At 40.3% G+C, this 13,210-nt stretch overlaps 1 protein-coding gene across 3 annotated transcripts in view; it reads right to left on the bottom strand.

The window, feature by feature from the left end:
• Window positions 1–13,210, bottom strand: part of igdcc4 (immunoglobulin superfamily, DCC subclass, member 4) — a 49,305-nt gene that overhangs the window by 22,966 nt on the left and 13,129 nt on the right. For all 3 annotated transcript variants that reach the window (XR_006841968.1, XM_046376237.1, XM_046376128.1), the window contains exons 2-4: window positions 10,017–10,331; window positions 3,356–3,497; window positions 1,223–1,356 (exon numbers count right to left, since the gene is read on the bottom strand). Coding sequence is in view for 2 of the 3 variants with exons in the window: in XM_046376237.1 (XP_046232193.1) it covers window positions 1,223–1,356; window positions 3,356–3,497; window positions 10,017–10,331 (591 nt within the window). In the remaining variant the exon portion in view is untranslated. The remainder of the gene's footprint in view (window positions 1–1,222; window positions 1,357–3,355; window positions 3,498–10,016; window positions 10,332–13,210) is intronic.

The following is a 13,210-nucleotide window of genomic DNA, read 5'->3' as shown; positions in this document are numbered from 1 at the left end:
TTAAAAGTCTAAGCTCAATGCCAGCAGTCAGTCAACAATCAGAGAATAAACACTTCTAGACACCTGTATGTGTTTTGGTAAATAAAGTCTGAAGGGCAGCCAAGGTAAAAGTGCAGCATTTGTTTTTAACACACAACACAAATCTAAAGTGCTTTACATAATCAAAATTCATCAAATGAGAAATGGAGGGAGTAGGTTATAGAAATAAAATTGCATAAAATACAGATGGCAAAGGTCACTGAATTTCTAACAAGTATATTACATTGAAAAGCCAGCTGGAAATTGTTTTCTTCCGTAGTCAGTTGCGAGATGTGTCAGATCATCAGAAAATGTGTTGTATTCACATCACTGAACACTGCTTCACTTTGTTACCACTGCACCTCTGTCTCATTGTTTTCAAAGAAATGAGCTGAAAAATGTTTAACTCTGAGTTAAATACTCAAATATTCTGCTCAGAAGTCCCGATAAGCCGCATCACAGTTACAGCAACGACAGCTCAAGTAAGTCGATATTTTAATCAGTTTACAGCCCTCTATTCCCATCTTTCTGCTTATATTAGAAAGGAATGATTGAAGAGAGTGGTCTAGATACAGTGCTGTATGTTCCCCTGTCACAGAGAGCATGTGTGTGTGCTGCATCAGCTATTCCTAAAGCTGACTTTATTACAGTCAGAGGAAACACAGCACGCCCAACATCTACAGGAACAGACCTATTGATTTGTATTGCAACACACATTTTCACATTCATCTGCTGAAGAGGCAAAAGTTTCCCTGTGCCTGTATGTTAAACCTGATGTTGTAACTTACAGTGCACATACACTGAGAATGGACTTTTCAGTGTCCAATCATAAAACATTTCACATAGGTTATTCTGTGGCAAAAACGTATCATAAAGAAAGTCAATCAATTAATGAATTCATTTTAAAAAAAATCGAAAAATCATGTCTGGAGGGGATCTTTCAGGATAGCAAAAGCTTGTTATTATCAAAAAATAGTCTAAAAATAAAGCATACCTCACACCAACTATGCTAACTGTTACTCTGTGGTTTCAAAAACACAAGCCACAATACAAGCACTAGGTTAGATGAGAAAGTGCCATTTTGTTAGCACTGAAGGGACCTACATAATACATTTCAAGCATGTCATTTTAAATCTGATCTAGCAGCTCCCAGCAGGGGCTGGTTGCCTATTCAAACACTATAAAACACTGCAACAGACCTCACCTGTGGTGATGGTGAGCTTGGCTTCCTGACTGATGTCCTTCCTGGCAGAGTTGGACACAACACAGCGGTAGCCACCCTCATCCTCCTTGGTCACCTCCAGAATCTGGAGCACCCCGTTAGGAAGGGAAATGAACCTGTTGCACACAGGACACAGCAGAAGAGAGGTGGCAGAGGGAGACATAGTAAGAAGGTGAACGAGCAAGCGAGACAAACAAGTTAATAAATGGCTCAGTGCCCTGTAGCATGAAATACCCAGCTGTTCAACTCTGTTGGGATCCTGCTGAGTCCTCACAGGTCTCCTCTATTCTTTAGGCAGGAGAGAAGCTATTGTACACAACCACTGAGGAAGGGTTGCGATTTCTAGTTATATAACCCAAAAACTTACTTAAATACAAAGATATGACTTAAATAAAGAGCTGTTTCGAGGCTCTCCAGCATCACAAAAGCACAGAAAACACCAAAAGGATTGTTTAAAAATAGTAATAGTAAATTTGCGTATATTGTCTTTTTGGGGCACAAAGTCTGTTTGTCTGTTGTGTGTGTGTGTGTGTGTTCTCAGTAGAGAGGAGCTGAGAAAAAAAAAAGAAATAACGAGAATAATGAGGCAATGGATAGGAAAAAACAAAGAACAAGAAAGAGAGATAATGAGCAGAAGACAGGGAGCCACGAATGAAGAGAAAATGGCAATAGCAGAACAGCACAAATAGGAGTGAAAAGGGGATAACAGCAAAAGAAGAGAGCAAGAGATCGCTGAGTGGCCAACAGGAAAAGAAACATTAGAGGCAGAGAGAACAGAGAGAGGAAAAAAGCCAGTGATGTTTCAGCCGTCCCTTAGCTCATCTTTGTGAGAGGCCATTGTGGGAGAACCACACCCCACCAATAAGACCTTTGAAGCAGCAAGCTGTTTGCAGGTCATGCAGGGCCACAGCAGCCATTAGTACTTAGTCAATAATGCTGGAAAAAAATTCAAGTCGCTGGAGCCAGAAGAGCTACAGAGAAATGTCAATATCGTTAAGCTGCCCAGAAAATGAGACTATGTGAGACAGAGAGCTGACTGAGAGACAGGCATGTCGAAGATGTGGCAGCAGGAGTTCATTTTGAAAGTGTGTGTGTGTGTGTGTTTATCTGTAAGAGCACATAGGGTTCAGTGGTGAGTGGTTTGATTTAAACTTTAGGTGATTTGTTAGTGCTCCACTGATAGTTGTTAAAATCCTGACCATGTGCTTATTTCTGCACATATCTTTTTATCTACTCTACTCCAAACCTACGCAAATACTACGACGATAAAAACAAGGAAAACACATATAGATACTGCCTGCATGTTTTGTTATTTCTTACTTACTTTTCTTATAACTCTTACAATGCATTGTAAAGGTCAGAGCAGAATGCTCCTTCACTGAAGCTTTTAATTGCACGCTCTGGTGGAATACACAAAGAAATAATAAGGTGTTGTTGAGACTGTAGTTAAACCAACATGATTTATTTACATTCATGTTTAACATAAAAGGAAATTTAAATGTCAAAATTAGGTGAATCTTGCTAAGTGTCATGGAAGGATGAAGTTTGCAAATACTCGTGTTAGCCCTTCATGAGTCAGTGACCAAGTTCATCATTCGTACAAACGGCACTATAGTGTGGAGCGATGAAAGGGGATTAGACAAGAGCACTTGAAAATCCAAAGCAACTTATTCCAGTGAAAAAGCATTTTTATGAGAAGCATATTTTATTGAATGGAATATGAACCCAAACAAAATTAGCTTGATATTCAAGAACATTGCCATAAAATTCACACTCATTCTTGTACAAAAGTGTGTTTTTCCCAGTTAACATATTTCACTAAACTTTCTTTTCTATTATATGAAGTAGTCAAGCTAGAAAGTCATGTTGCTAAAGACTTATCATGTCGTCCACTTAAATGACTTGATGAGCAGTAATGGGATATTAATAAGAGAACACATAAAGAGACAAGTATTGGGTAAAAGTGAATTAAATTGCAAAGATCCCAAAACAAATATATTGTAAACATATGGCTCAAGCATTGATATATCGTAACAAAATCAGAACACAGAAGAGAAGACTAAGAATAAGCAGGAGATGAAGATGAAGTACAACAACAACACACAGAAAAGTCACCTTGTCTCCTGAGGGATAGCCACTTTGTCCTTCTCCCACATAATAACAGGTGTGGGTACTCCCTCAATCTGGCACTCAAAGCGGGCAGCTCCCCCGGTGGGCACTGTGAGGGGTGATGGCTCCTGATGGAACTTAGACAGACCTGGAGGTATGGAGGCAACAGAGGTCAGGAGGGCATTCATCAAAGCAGACGTTTTTGATTTTTGAGTGGAAAGAACAAAAATGGATAAGACCCAGAGTGTTTGATGAGACTGAATGTGCCAGTATCTTGAAGCCCCAGTCCACATTTGGACTCTTTCCATCATCAGAGTCAACATGGATGGTATTAGAAATTTTACCAAGTATTCTAAATGAAAAGCACAAAATGGCTGTAAAGCCACTGTGCCATGCAGGTAAAAGGGGCTCTATGCACCAATTGTGGTTTTATGACAATTATTATTAAGGTATAATTGATCATACTCCTTTAAGAGATGTGTTTCAAATCTCAGATTTTTGGGCCTTTCTTAACTTAGTTTACTTTTAAAAACCATCTAAAGTAAGTTGAGAATCTGTCCATAACTACATAACTAACACAGTCTCTTTCTCAAACTTTTAATTAATGTATTTAGGCTATTTTCGAGATTTTAAAGGTACTGTTCTGAATGTTGTAATTTAATTAAAGACTTGGTCAGACCATTTAAATATCCCTGAATGTCCCGATCAGGAGAATTTTGAGGGTTTAATCAGGCTTGGTTGGATTATTTCTCTCTCCAGGCAGGGCTGTTGGCAGGGCTCCAATTTTCACAGCCCCTACACACACACACACACACACACACACACACACGCAAGAAATCTGCCTACTGTAGTTAGTTGTGAACACCAGGAGGCAGCAGTGAGCACTGTCTGAGCTGCCTCTAACCTCTGACCCCAGCAGGCTGTTGGAGAAAAGAACAAAACTGGTTGGCTGTCCCAGCCACTTTGCCTGTAGCTCTGACCGAGCAGCAGAGTGGGGGGTGGATCAAAGGAAAAGGCACAGAGAGAGAAAGAGGTGGGAGAAGGCAACCAAAGGCAGGGAGAAAGAAGCAAGGTAACAAAAAAGAAGGACACTCTAATTTTCAACTGCACTAAAACATATAATAGCCTTTCTAAGTAGTAAAGACGGAAAACCTACATAAGTCACATGATACATTGTAAATCACTACACCACAATGTGAGTGTATAAATAAATGCATCTTTCTGGTTCCTGTGTCTTGTTTTGTCAGCCATGTTCTCCATGTGAAGCTAATTGCAAAACTGATTCAGACCAGATCTGCACAGCATGAAACATGTAAAGATTACCGGATAGAGTTCAGAAATCAGTCTTACAGGAAGGACAAAGCTGATTCAAACATTTCACAGACACGGTGGACTCTTTGACTGTGGAAATATGTTCCAGCACGTAGTTCCTCTTGGCAAACTCCAAACTATTCAGCTTTGACTGACTTTTCCATGTTCGTCTTCCTGCAACAACTCACACCTCACAACGTTTCGGAATTAAGACTTCTCCTTGAGTTTCCGGTTAAACAAGAGGGATTTTACTCTTTAACAAAACTGTCTCTCTGTGTAGGAATCCTTTCCATAATTTTGTCAGACAGCTAAAGTAACAACCTCTGATTGTCTGTGAGTGGCAAAAAGCACTTCTGGTGGACATAACTTTGATGGTCGGCGTTGCCTCAGAGGATTCCACTGCAGCCAGTCCAGCCTTGTCGTGATCTACTGGATCAGTTCCAAAACTGACTATTTCAAATTCATAGGGCTTAGGTTTGAAAATACCTAAAGTGGTTAAATGAGAAAAAAATAGAATAGGGTAGGGTAATATTATAATAAGTAACATGTAATTGGCTTTCACAAAGCTGAGTTTTAGTCAAATTTTACACCAATGTGATACTACTTACCACATGTTATACTTAGGCTTTTGTATCAGCGATTATTGTCAATCTCTGCTCAGGCTTGCTCATTCACTCAATGTTCAGTGGCAGATATTTTCAAGTTCATTCACCTGATTAAGTTAATTATGGCCAGACTCCATTGTCAGACCTTAATAAGCTCTGCTGCACTAAATTTAACTGATTTTAAAAGTGTTTTGTTGGTAATGATTCTGGATGCTTTATTTTGTATTGTTATATTTTGAACAAGGCCAAAACTAGTACTATAATAAACACCACATCACACTCAAAAACTCCAACCCTCATCTTGACAATCTCTGCATCAATGAGGAAATGTTCATGCAGTCATGAGTCTAAAGAGTGCAGTGATATATGTGTATAGACTTACATTACACTGACAATACTAATATAGCAGACATGTACTAGGTGTAATGTTTGCCATATTCAACATCCTACTTCAGCATGGTGGCATTTGCTCACCAAACACAAAATACATCAGAGGCTGATGGGAATGTCATTAGTTATTCAGGTGTTTGGTCATATGCCAAAAGACTGGACAAAGTAAAATTTTGACCTGATAAAAGGACAAGTTGAAAGGTTAAGGGATATTTCAATTCATTGTGAGGGGGACATGAATGTCACTACAGTACCAAATTTCATGGCAACACATCTAAAAATTATGAAAACAACAGACTCAAAACCTCAAATGTCCAACCTCATTGTGGCGCTGGGGGAAAAGTCAGGTCATCACCAGAGTCATTAGAGTCATTATCTTGCCGCCCTGGGAAAAAAATTTTTGTGGATCAAATAGCCCAACTTAAAAGTCAAGTCAGGGAGTCACCAAAGTCAGCAATTCAACCTCCGGGGACTGTGAATGTCTTTACTTACTATTTTCATGGCAATCCATCCAACACTTATCAAGCTATTTTTGTCAAATGTGGTGAACTGACCATCCAACTGGACAACAGAGCAACATTGCCACTCATACAGTTGCCGCTTGCGTGGCTAAGAAGCTGCATTAGACTGAAGACAAGTCATCTGACTTTACTCAAACAAGGAGCACAGAAGCCTGACACTACCTCCCAAACTTGTTTCTATTTCAACTTAAAACTAACAAGGCGAGCCATCTTCAGGGGTGGGTGTTTTCAAACTGAAGCTTTCCAAACTCACATCCCAGTTTTAAGTACTTTGGAGATTTCCAGTGCAGACTATCCAAGACTTCCCTAACCCCTATCACACCAACTGTTAGTCATGGCAGCAAACTGGCCATCTGTGTAAAATTCTCAATGATCCCACAGAGGCACACAGACTTGTTTGGCCACAGTAGCAGAAAGCATGTGATTCATCTCACCAAACTTGCAAAGACTGTTGTATAGAAAGCTTCGCAGGAGTTGATGATTAACCCCTGCCACTTCCAGTCTTTACACATCATGATGCCCTCATGTAAACATACCACCTGCAACACTGCCAGAGAAAGCCTGGCGGGATGCCATGTGTGAGTGCAGCTATTTGTACCTCAGTGTTTACACTAGTGTGTGCCTTGATATCTGGTCATGGACTGCTTGGACTGGACCACTGAGTGCATCTATGTGCATGTATGTCAGTGGGTCTGATCAGCAAGAGTGCACATTATCGGGTCTTAGCGGGTTTGTGGAGGCGGTTGTACTTCAGAGTAGACACTTGGCCCATGCTGTGATGGAACAATGGCGACTGGCTGAGCTTCCACCTCTGCTCTGTCAATGCATAATCATATTAGTCTCTTCCCAGGATTCCATGAGTGTCCCCGGCAATGAAATTCCACAGCACAGAAACACACACTGAGAGACGTTGCAAAGTGACGTTGATGATACACTGGGGAAACTTTGCAGAGTAACACTCCCAGCAAAAGGTGAAAAAGTGACCAGTGTCCAGCCACGGGATCAAAAATGTCCAACTGTTCTTAAGCAAAAAACTCTTTCTGTGTTTCACAAAAACATTTTCATGCAGCTCCTTGGGCACTGATACATGTGAGGTTTGTAAACCTTTGATGTGCTACTTCGAAAGTCCTATCTTGTCTTACTTTGCTCCCTCTTATTTGTCTTGTTTCATTGCTCTCTCTCTCTCTCGCTCTCTCCTGCCCTTGACTTTACCCCGACTTTTGCTGTCTTTGTCTGTCCCTCTATCTATGCCCCAGTCTTTGGCCCCACAGCTATCAGATTGCAGTGTTTTTCCCCTCCACTTGTGCAAGCAGATAATTCCACCCATAACCTTTTTGCTACCCAGTTTTCAGACTGACTTACACTGTGAAAAGCCATCAACCATGCCCCCAGCTTCAACACATATTTATAATAGCTAAAACAATTGCAATATGAAAATTTGTCTTTCTTTTTTATGGCACACTGCCCTTTCCAAATTGATAAAGGTGCTCATTTCTGTCAGATTTGAGATGCATGTGCATTGTGTGCACTACCATTGGCTCTTTTAAGATAAGAACTTATTAAAACCAGGTGACAATCAGGTGCATTGAAAATAAAGAAACAGGGCTAGACTGACATGAAAACACCAAATAGAGTCAAGAAATGGGTGCAAATTCTTCATCTCTAAAGCTGGCAATAGAAAAGAAAATGCACAGTTCTACACTGTCCTTTGTAAATGAAGACTAAAACCTAATTTAGAAGCAACTTGTTTGTATGGAGGAGGGAGCACATGCTTCATGCTTGTGGCATCAGCTGAAGCTGGTAGGAATTAGGAAATACTGACATTCACCTTAGCAGTCTTATAATGAGCAAGGTTAATTGGTCTAATTAACATTAAAATCTGCTTCTCTTTCCTGCATGATCATTTAATCATGGATGTATTTGTGAAATGTAATATGCACACAGTGAGCTGTTTCTGGCACTTTGCCATGAGAAGAATTAGAAAACTTAGAGACTGAAATACTGTGGATTTATTTTTATTTTTTTACATGCATCTAAAGAGGGAGCAGATCTCTTTCACTGTCTCTTGTCCTCTCAGACACATTCACATGCGTCTGCACAAGGCCACATGCACCATATACTGGGATGGGGAAACTGGAGCAGGTGGGTTTTGTAATGTGTTTTCACAGATGTGATCTCTGCTACTCTCACTCTTCGGTCTCATTTCTACTGGTGAAGACGCAGCAGGAAATGAGAATGTCCGTTCAATGTCAACGTCAAGGCAGTTCCATTTTGACCTCCTGCATGCCAATCGCGTCTATCTCATAGCTTCTCACAGCTGATTTCATTTAAAAAACACACACATGCATGCACATATACACACATGCAGATAATTCAGGTAATTTTTAATAGTGTCTGAAGCCCTTCCTTTCAACATGACCACAAACTCTCTTCAGCCTTTTCTGCCTTCCAGCCATTCGACCAACACACCCCTCCTCTCCCTCCCCTTTACTCCTGATTGTCCCTCAAACAAGAGATCCTCATAAATAGGCATGTGACAGCTGCCAAAAGCTGGGGCATGCACAAAGGATACCATCTCATTTTACACAAAGCTAATGGATAAATAAAGACTACTACTTAAGAGTGTGAGAGACAGAGGCCTCCTTGGAGAGGCGATTAAATAGCTACAGCCTGTCCTCTCATCCCTAACACATGCATCTTCCTGTTCATTTCTTTCATTTACACCCACACTTCCTCCTTTACTCTGTGTCATTCTGAGGATATTAACAGAATGTTGTTAAAGAGTGTACCTGTACCCATGACACTTAGTGCTCCACCAGAGGATAAGTTTCCTATTATCTCAGACAGAGGGGAACCAAGTTCATCTCCATTCATGCAATGAAATTCCCCTGACAAATCTGACAAATCACATGGCTGTGTGTCTGTGTGTGTGCATGCACACGCACGTGTCTTCATATCCAACCAATATTCCATTACATCAATGATGCAACCCTCCTCTTCCTGCAGTTTCAAACATTTGGACTGTTGTATGCCTGCACATGCCTGTACCAGACAGTTTTTCATTGGAGTGCTGTCTTAATAATAGCTAAGTCCTGTTTTATCCCTTTTAATTGTTTCATACTTCAGTTAAACCAAATGATATATAAAATATATGATGTAATACATGATGCACTGCAATGAATTACTTTGCCAAAATTCAAAAAATAGGGAAAAATGTCCATCACAGTAGCTCAGAGTGATGTCTCCAAATGTCTTGTTTTGCCTGTCAAAGAAAGAGTCAAAAAACCCAACCATGCAGTTTACTGCCTCAGAAGACTACAGAAAACAGCAGATGTCCACAGTGTGGGCATTCTTTATGTTAAAAATGACTAAAATGATTAAACAGTTTTAACAGAGCTCCCATGGTGTCCGGTGAAAAAAAAAAGGTCCGTGTGCACAAATTTATAAACTGAGAGCACAGATTTACACATGACTATTTTTTTCTCACCTGGCACCAGGGGATCTCCATACATTATCGCAATTGTCGAGGAGTAATTTTCTGTTGATAAGCTAACTCATTAATACTACTAATACTAATCATCTCAAATCTACTCCACGTATTGAATTACTTTTGTTTCCAAAGCGGCTCTGCTAATGAGAAATGTTTGTTAAACTATCCATCCATCCATCCATCCATCTGTCCATGAACTTTAGACTGGGGGATTGGAGCCTATTACAGCAAGTGTTTGATTTGCATTCATTTTGGCACATTTCACTAATTAAAACAAACAACAGCATGAGAGTCATACATGAGCATGTGGGAGCTCTGCAGGACTTGAAATTTATCTGCTGGAAACCTACTTGCTAACAGAACATTTACAGTCCGGCTGGTCAGTGCTCCGAGGGTGCTGGCGCTCACACAGCTGTAGCCTCCCTCCACACCCTGGGAAGGGTGTCCTTCCTTAGAAGTGGGCAACAGGAGGAGGGATCCATTGGGCAAATACTGGAGAAAGTCCCTCCCCTCCACAGGCAGAGGCTGGCCATCCTGAAGCCAGGTGACATTGAAAGGAGCATCGCTGGCCCCAAGGTTGCAGTCCAGCAAAAGGGGCAAACCTGGCTCCAATACTACATGGCTGGGTCCAGCCCCACAGCTCAGCTCCACTGAAACAGGCCTTTCTGTGTGGAACAAAGAGACAAAGTTAACCATGCTCGGTACCTGCAGCAGTCTAGGTTAAGCTAAACCTTTATTTATTTAAAAAAACATCTCTGTATTGTAACTCTGTAATGCATTCGACAGCCTAACATGAGCACAATATATACAGAGTCTAATTGCAAGCCTCTGCAGGACCCTTTTTATTGCTCTTTCAACACTATCGGAGTTGCTCTATGAATTAAATATTGCACTTTTCCTCTTCATTCGTCCAGTTATTCATACATCTGTGTCATTTGTCATTTTAGGCTATTTTTGCCTACCTTATCAATTTCAGTCTTTGGCAATTTATCATTATAAAGCTTAACTTCAATAGAATCAATGGTGTTGGCAGCACAGATGAATAGAGAGGTAGCACATTCCAGAGGCAGGGTGTTTTGGGGTTGGAGAAGAGGCCAGACTAAGGAGGAGGAGGAGGAGGAGGAGGAGGAGGAAGAGGAGGAGCTCTGAAAATGAAATGGGTTCAGTGGCATGAAAGGATTTGTATGTCAGCAGCAGGACATTAAAGTCAGTGAGAGAGTGGGGGGAAGTCCTGGAGAGAGGTTGATGAGCTGGTGAAATGAGCAGCAGAGAGTTCCATGAACGGCAGAGAAAGGAAATGTTGTTGTTTTAACACAGCACTTTGAGAATACCAAAACTTCCTCATGTTTATTTCAACTCCTTTTTATTTAAACTTACTACAACCACAATTTTAATTCAGTTCTGTGAAGGAAAAAGATGGAATAAGAAAAGAGTAAATAAAGGGTAAAGTGTCTTAGGAGAGAGAAATGAAAATAATGAAAAACTAAAAGGGGAAAGATCAAGAGCAAATCAGAGATCGAAGACTAGAAAGAACTGGAACAAATCTTGACTGACATGTCGGCAGTGAATTATCTTTATACGAGGAGGCTGGATAGGATCAGAAATCAGAGGAAAAACTGTGAAAAAGAAGGAGTCCGTAGTGGTTCTGCATTGCACTACCCTCTACTGTTATTACTTGTAATTTGTGTGTATTTCTTCCTGCATTATGCATTGACATCTGTTTTGTAATGCGTGTGAGACCAGAGAAAACTGTAGCAGTATTTTGATACTTGTATTTCATTAAAGAAGAATTGAAAATCTAATGAGGCATGGTAAATTAAGTATGTCTTCAGTCATGTACTGCATTGCATAAGATAGTTTATTGTTTCTTAAACAACTCTCTATTAGTAAATTTCAATTGTCAGTAAAGAGAGAAGCAAATGCGTATAGTAATAAGACATATGCCAACATTGCAAATACTACATCCTTATGTACTGTCCCTATATATCCTTAAATCTATCATATTACTGTTGAGTACTTGGTTGCCTTTGTTGCAGTGACGGACCAATTTCTGATCTCTGCTACAGACAAACCTGATCAGTGTTGTGCCCTAAAGTGCATTACTGTAGTAACAAAATTCAGTTCAACACAGTTACACCGACAAGGAAAGCAGAAATGTTTGTCCCTTTTGTCCGATGAAGGTAGCTCGTGTTAATGTGGAAGCTTTTCAGTGTTAACACTCCCAGCTTGAAATTAGTGTTGACATGTCCTCTAGGAAATAAGACAATATTAAAACAAGATGTAAAAGCGTTATGCAGAATGGCTAATTACTTACATGCTTTAAATCATCACACTTTATGATTTCTTGCATTGCAAGAAGAAGAAAAGCATAATTAAAAAAAAAAAAAAATCTGACATACACAATACTGTGACGACGCAATAGCAGTCAAGAAACATGTCAAAGAGATACGTGGAGCAAGGGCTCACCACTGACCCTGTGCAGCCAGTTTGCTCAGTCTAGGGCAGTGGTTCCCACATGGGGGGCATGGCAAGGCAAATGAATGAGGCATGCTTGAGCACTGTTAGTGTAACATGGACAAGTTTGTGAGAGGGCTCCAAGTAAAACATACAGCAAAACATGAGTCTTCCCCAACTTAAAGCACAACTTCCAAGGCAAAGACAAGAAAATATGACGAGGCATATGTCACCTGTGGCTTCAACAGTAAAATGGTGGGTAAGAAGGAGAGCTCACAGTGTGTTATGTATCTGAAAATACCAGCCTCCGACAGCTGAGACGCCACGTGGAGCGCACAGATGAGCCAGTTTATTTCTCCAGAAGAAAACGAACTGTCATGCACAAAAGAGCCACTTTGCTAAAGCTGCATATGTAGCATCAAATTCTCACCCACCGGGTATAAAGCTGCCAAAAGAGTTGCTCGGTGTATAATACAGTGTAATACTTCCCTCTGCTATTGATATAGTTTCACCATGACTGATAATGCAACAGCCAACAAGGTAAAGACAATTCATTTGATTGATTGATTGATTGATAAATGAATTACAACGTTCAAAATAAATTCCAGTAGAGTTTGGAAGCAAAAGATGTGAGCATGTGTGTCAAACATTCTTATCTACAAAAGGAGGGCAATGCAGAAAAAGTCTGGGAAGCACTGGTCTAGGGGTTCCTGGTTGGTCCTTTTTTGCCATGCTGCTCCTAATGTGAGCAAAATATGAGGATTTTTTTTCTAAAGATATAATTTATTTTATGGGTCATACACTCGTGGATTCTACTTCTCAGTATTTAAGTAAATAAGTCTCTGTTTGTTGGTGCAGCAGCTTTCAACAGCATAGCCCAGAAAAGATCAGAGTTCAATGAAAAACAGATCTGTTTAAGCAGCTACAAAGAACATTCATTTCTTTAAGTTAAGTCTGTTAAGTCTGGAAACATCTGCAGACAAAAAATGATAAAATAACCATCACTTCCTAGGGCAACTGTCTTGATCAGGCAAGTGTGTACATTTATTTTGGCAGTGAATGAAGAAGGACACAAAATGTTAAGCCATTT

The sequence above is a fragment of the Scatophagus argus genome, chromosome 1 (genome assembly GCF_020382885.2).
Source record: "Scatophagus argus isolate fScaArg1 chromosome 1, fScaArg1.pri, whole genome shotgun sequence".
Lineage (NCBI taxonomy): Eukaryota > Metazoa > Chordata > Actinopteri > Scatophagidae > Scatophagus > Scatophagus argus.
The sequence above is the reverse complement of the archived record's forward strand: the minus strand, read 5'-3'. Positions and strand labels throughout refer to the sequence as shown.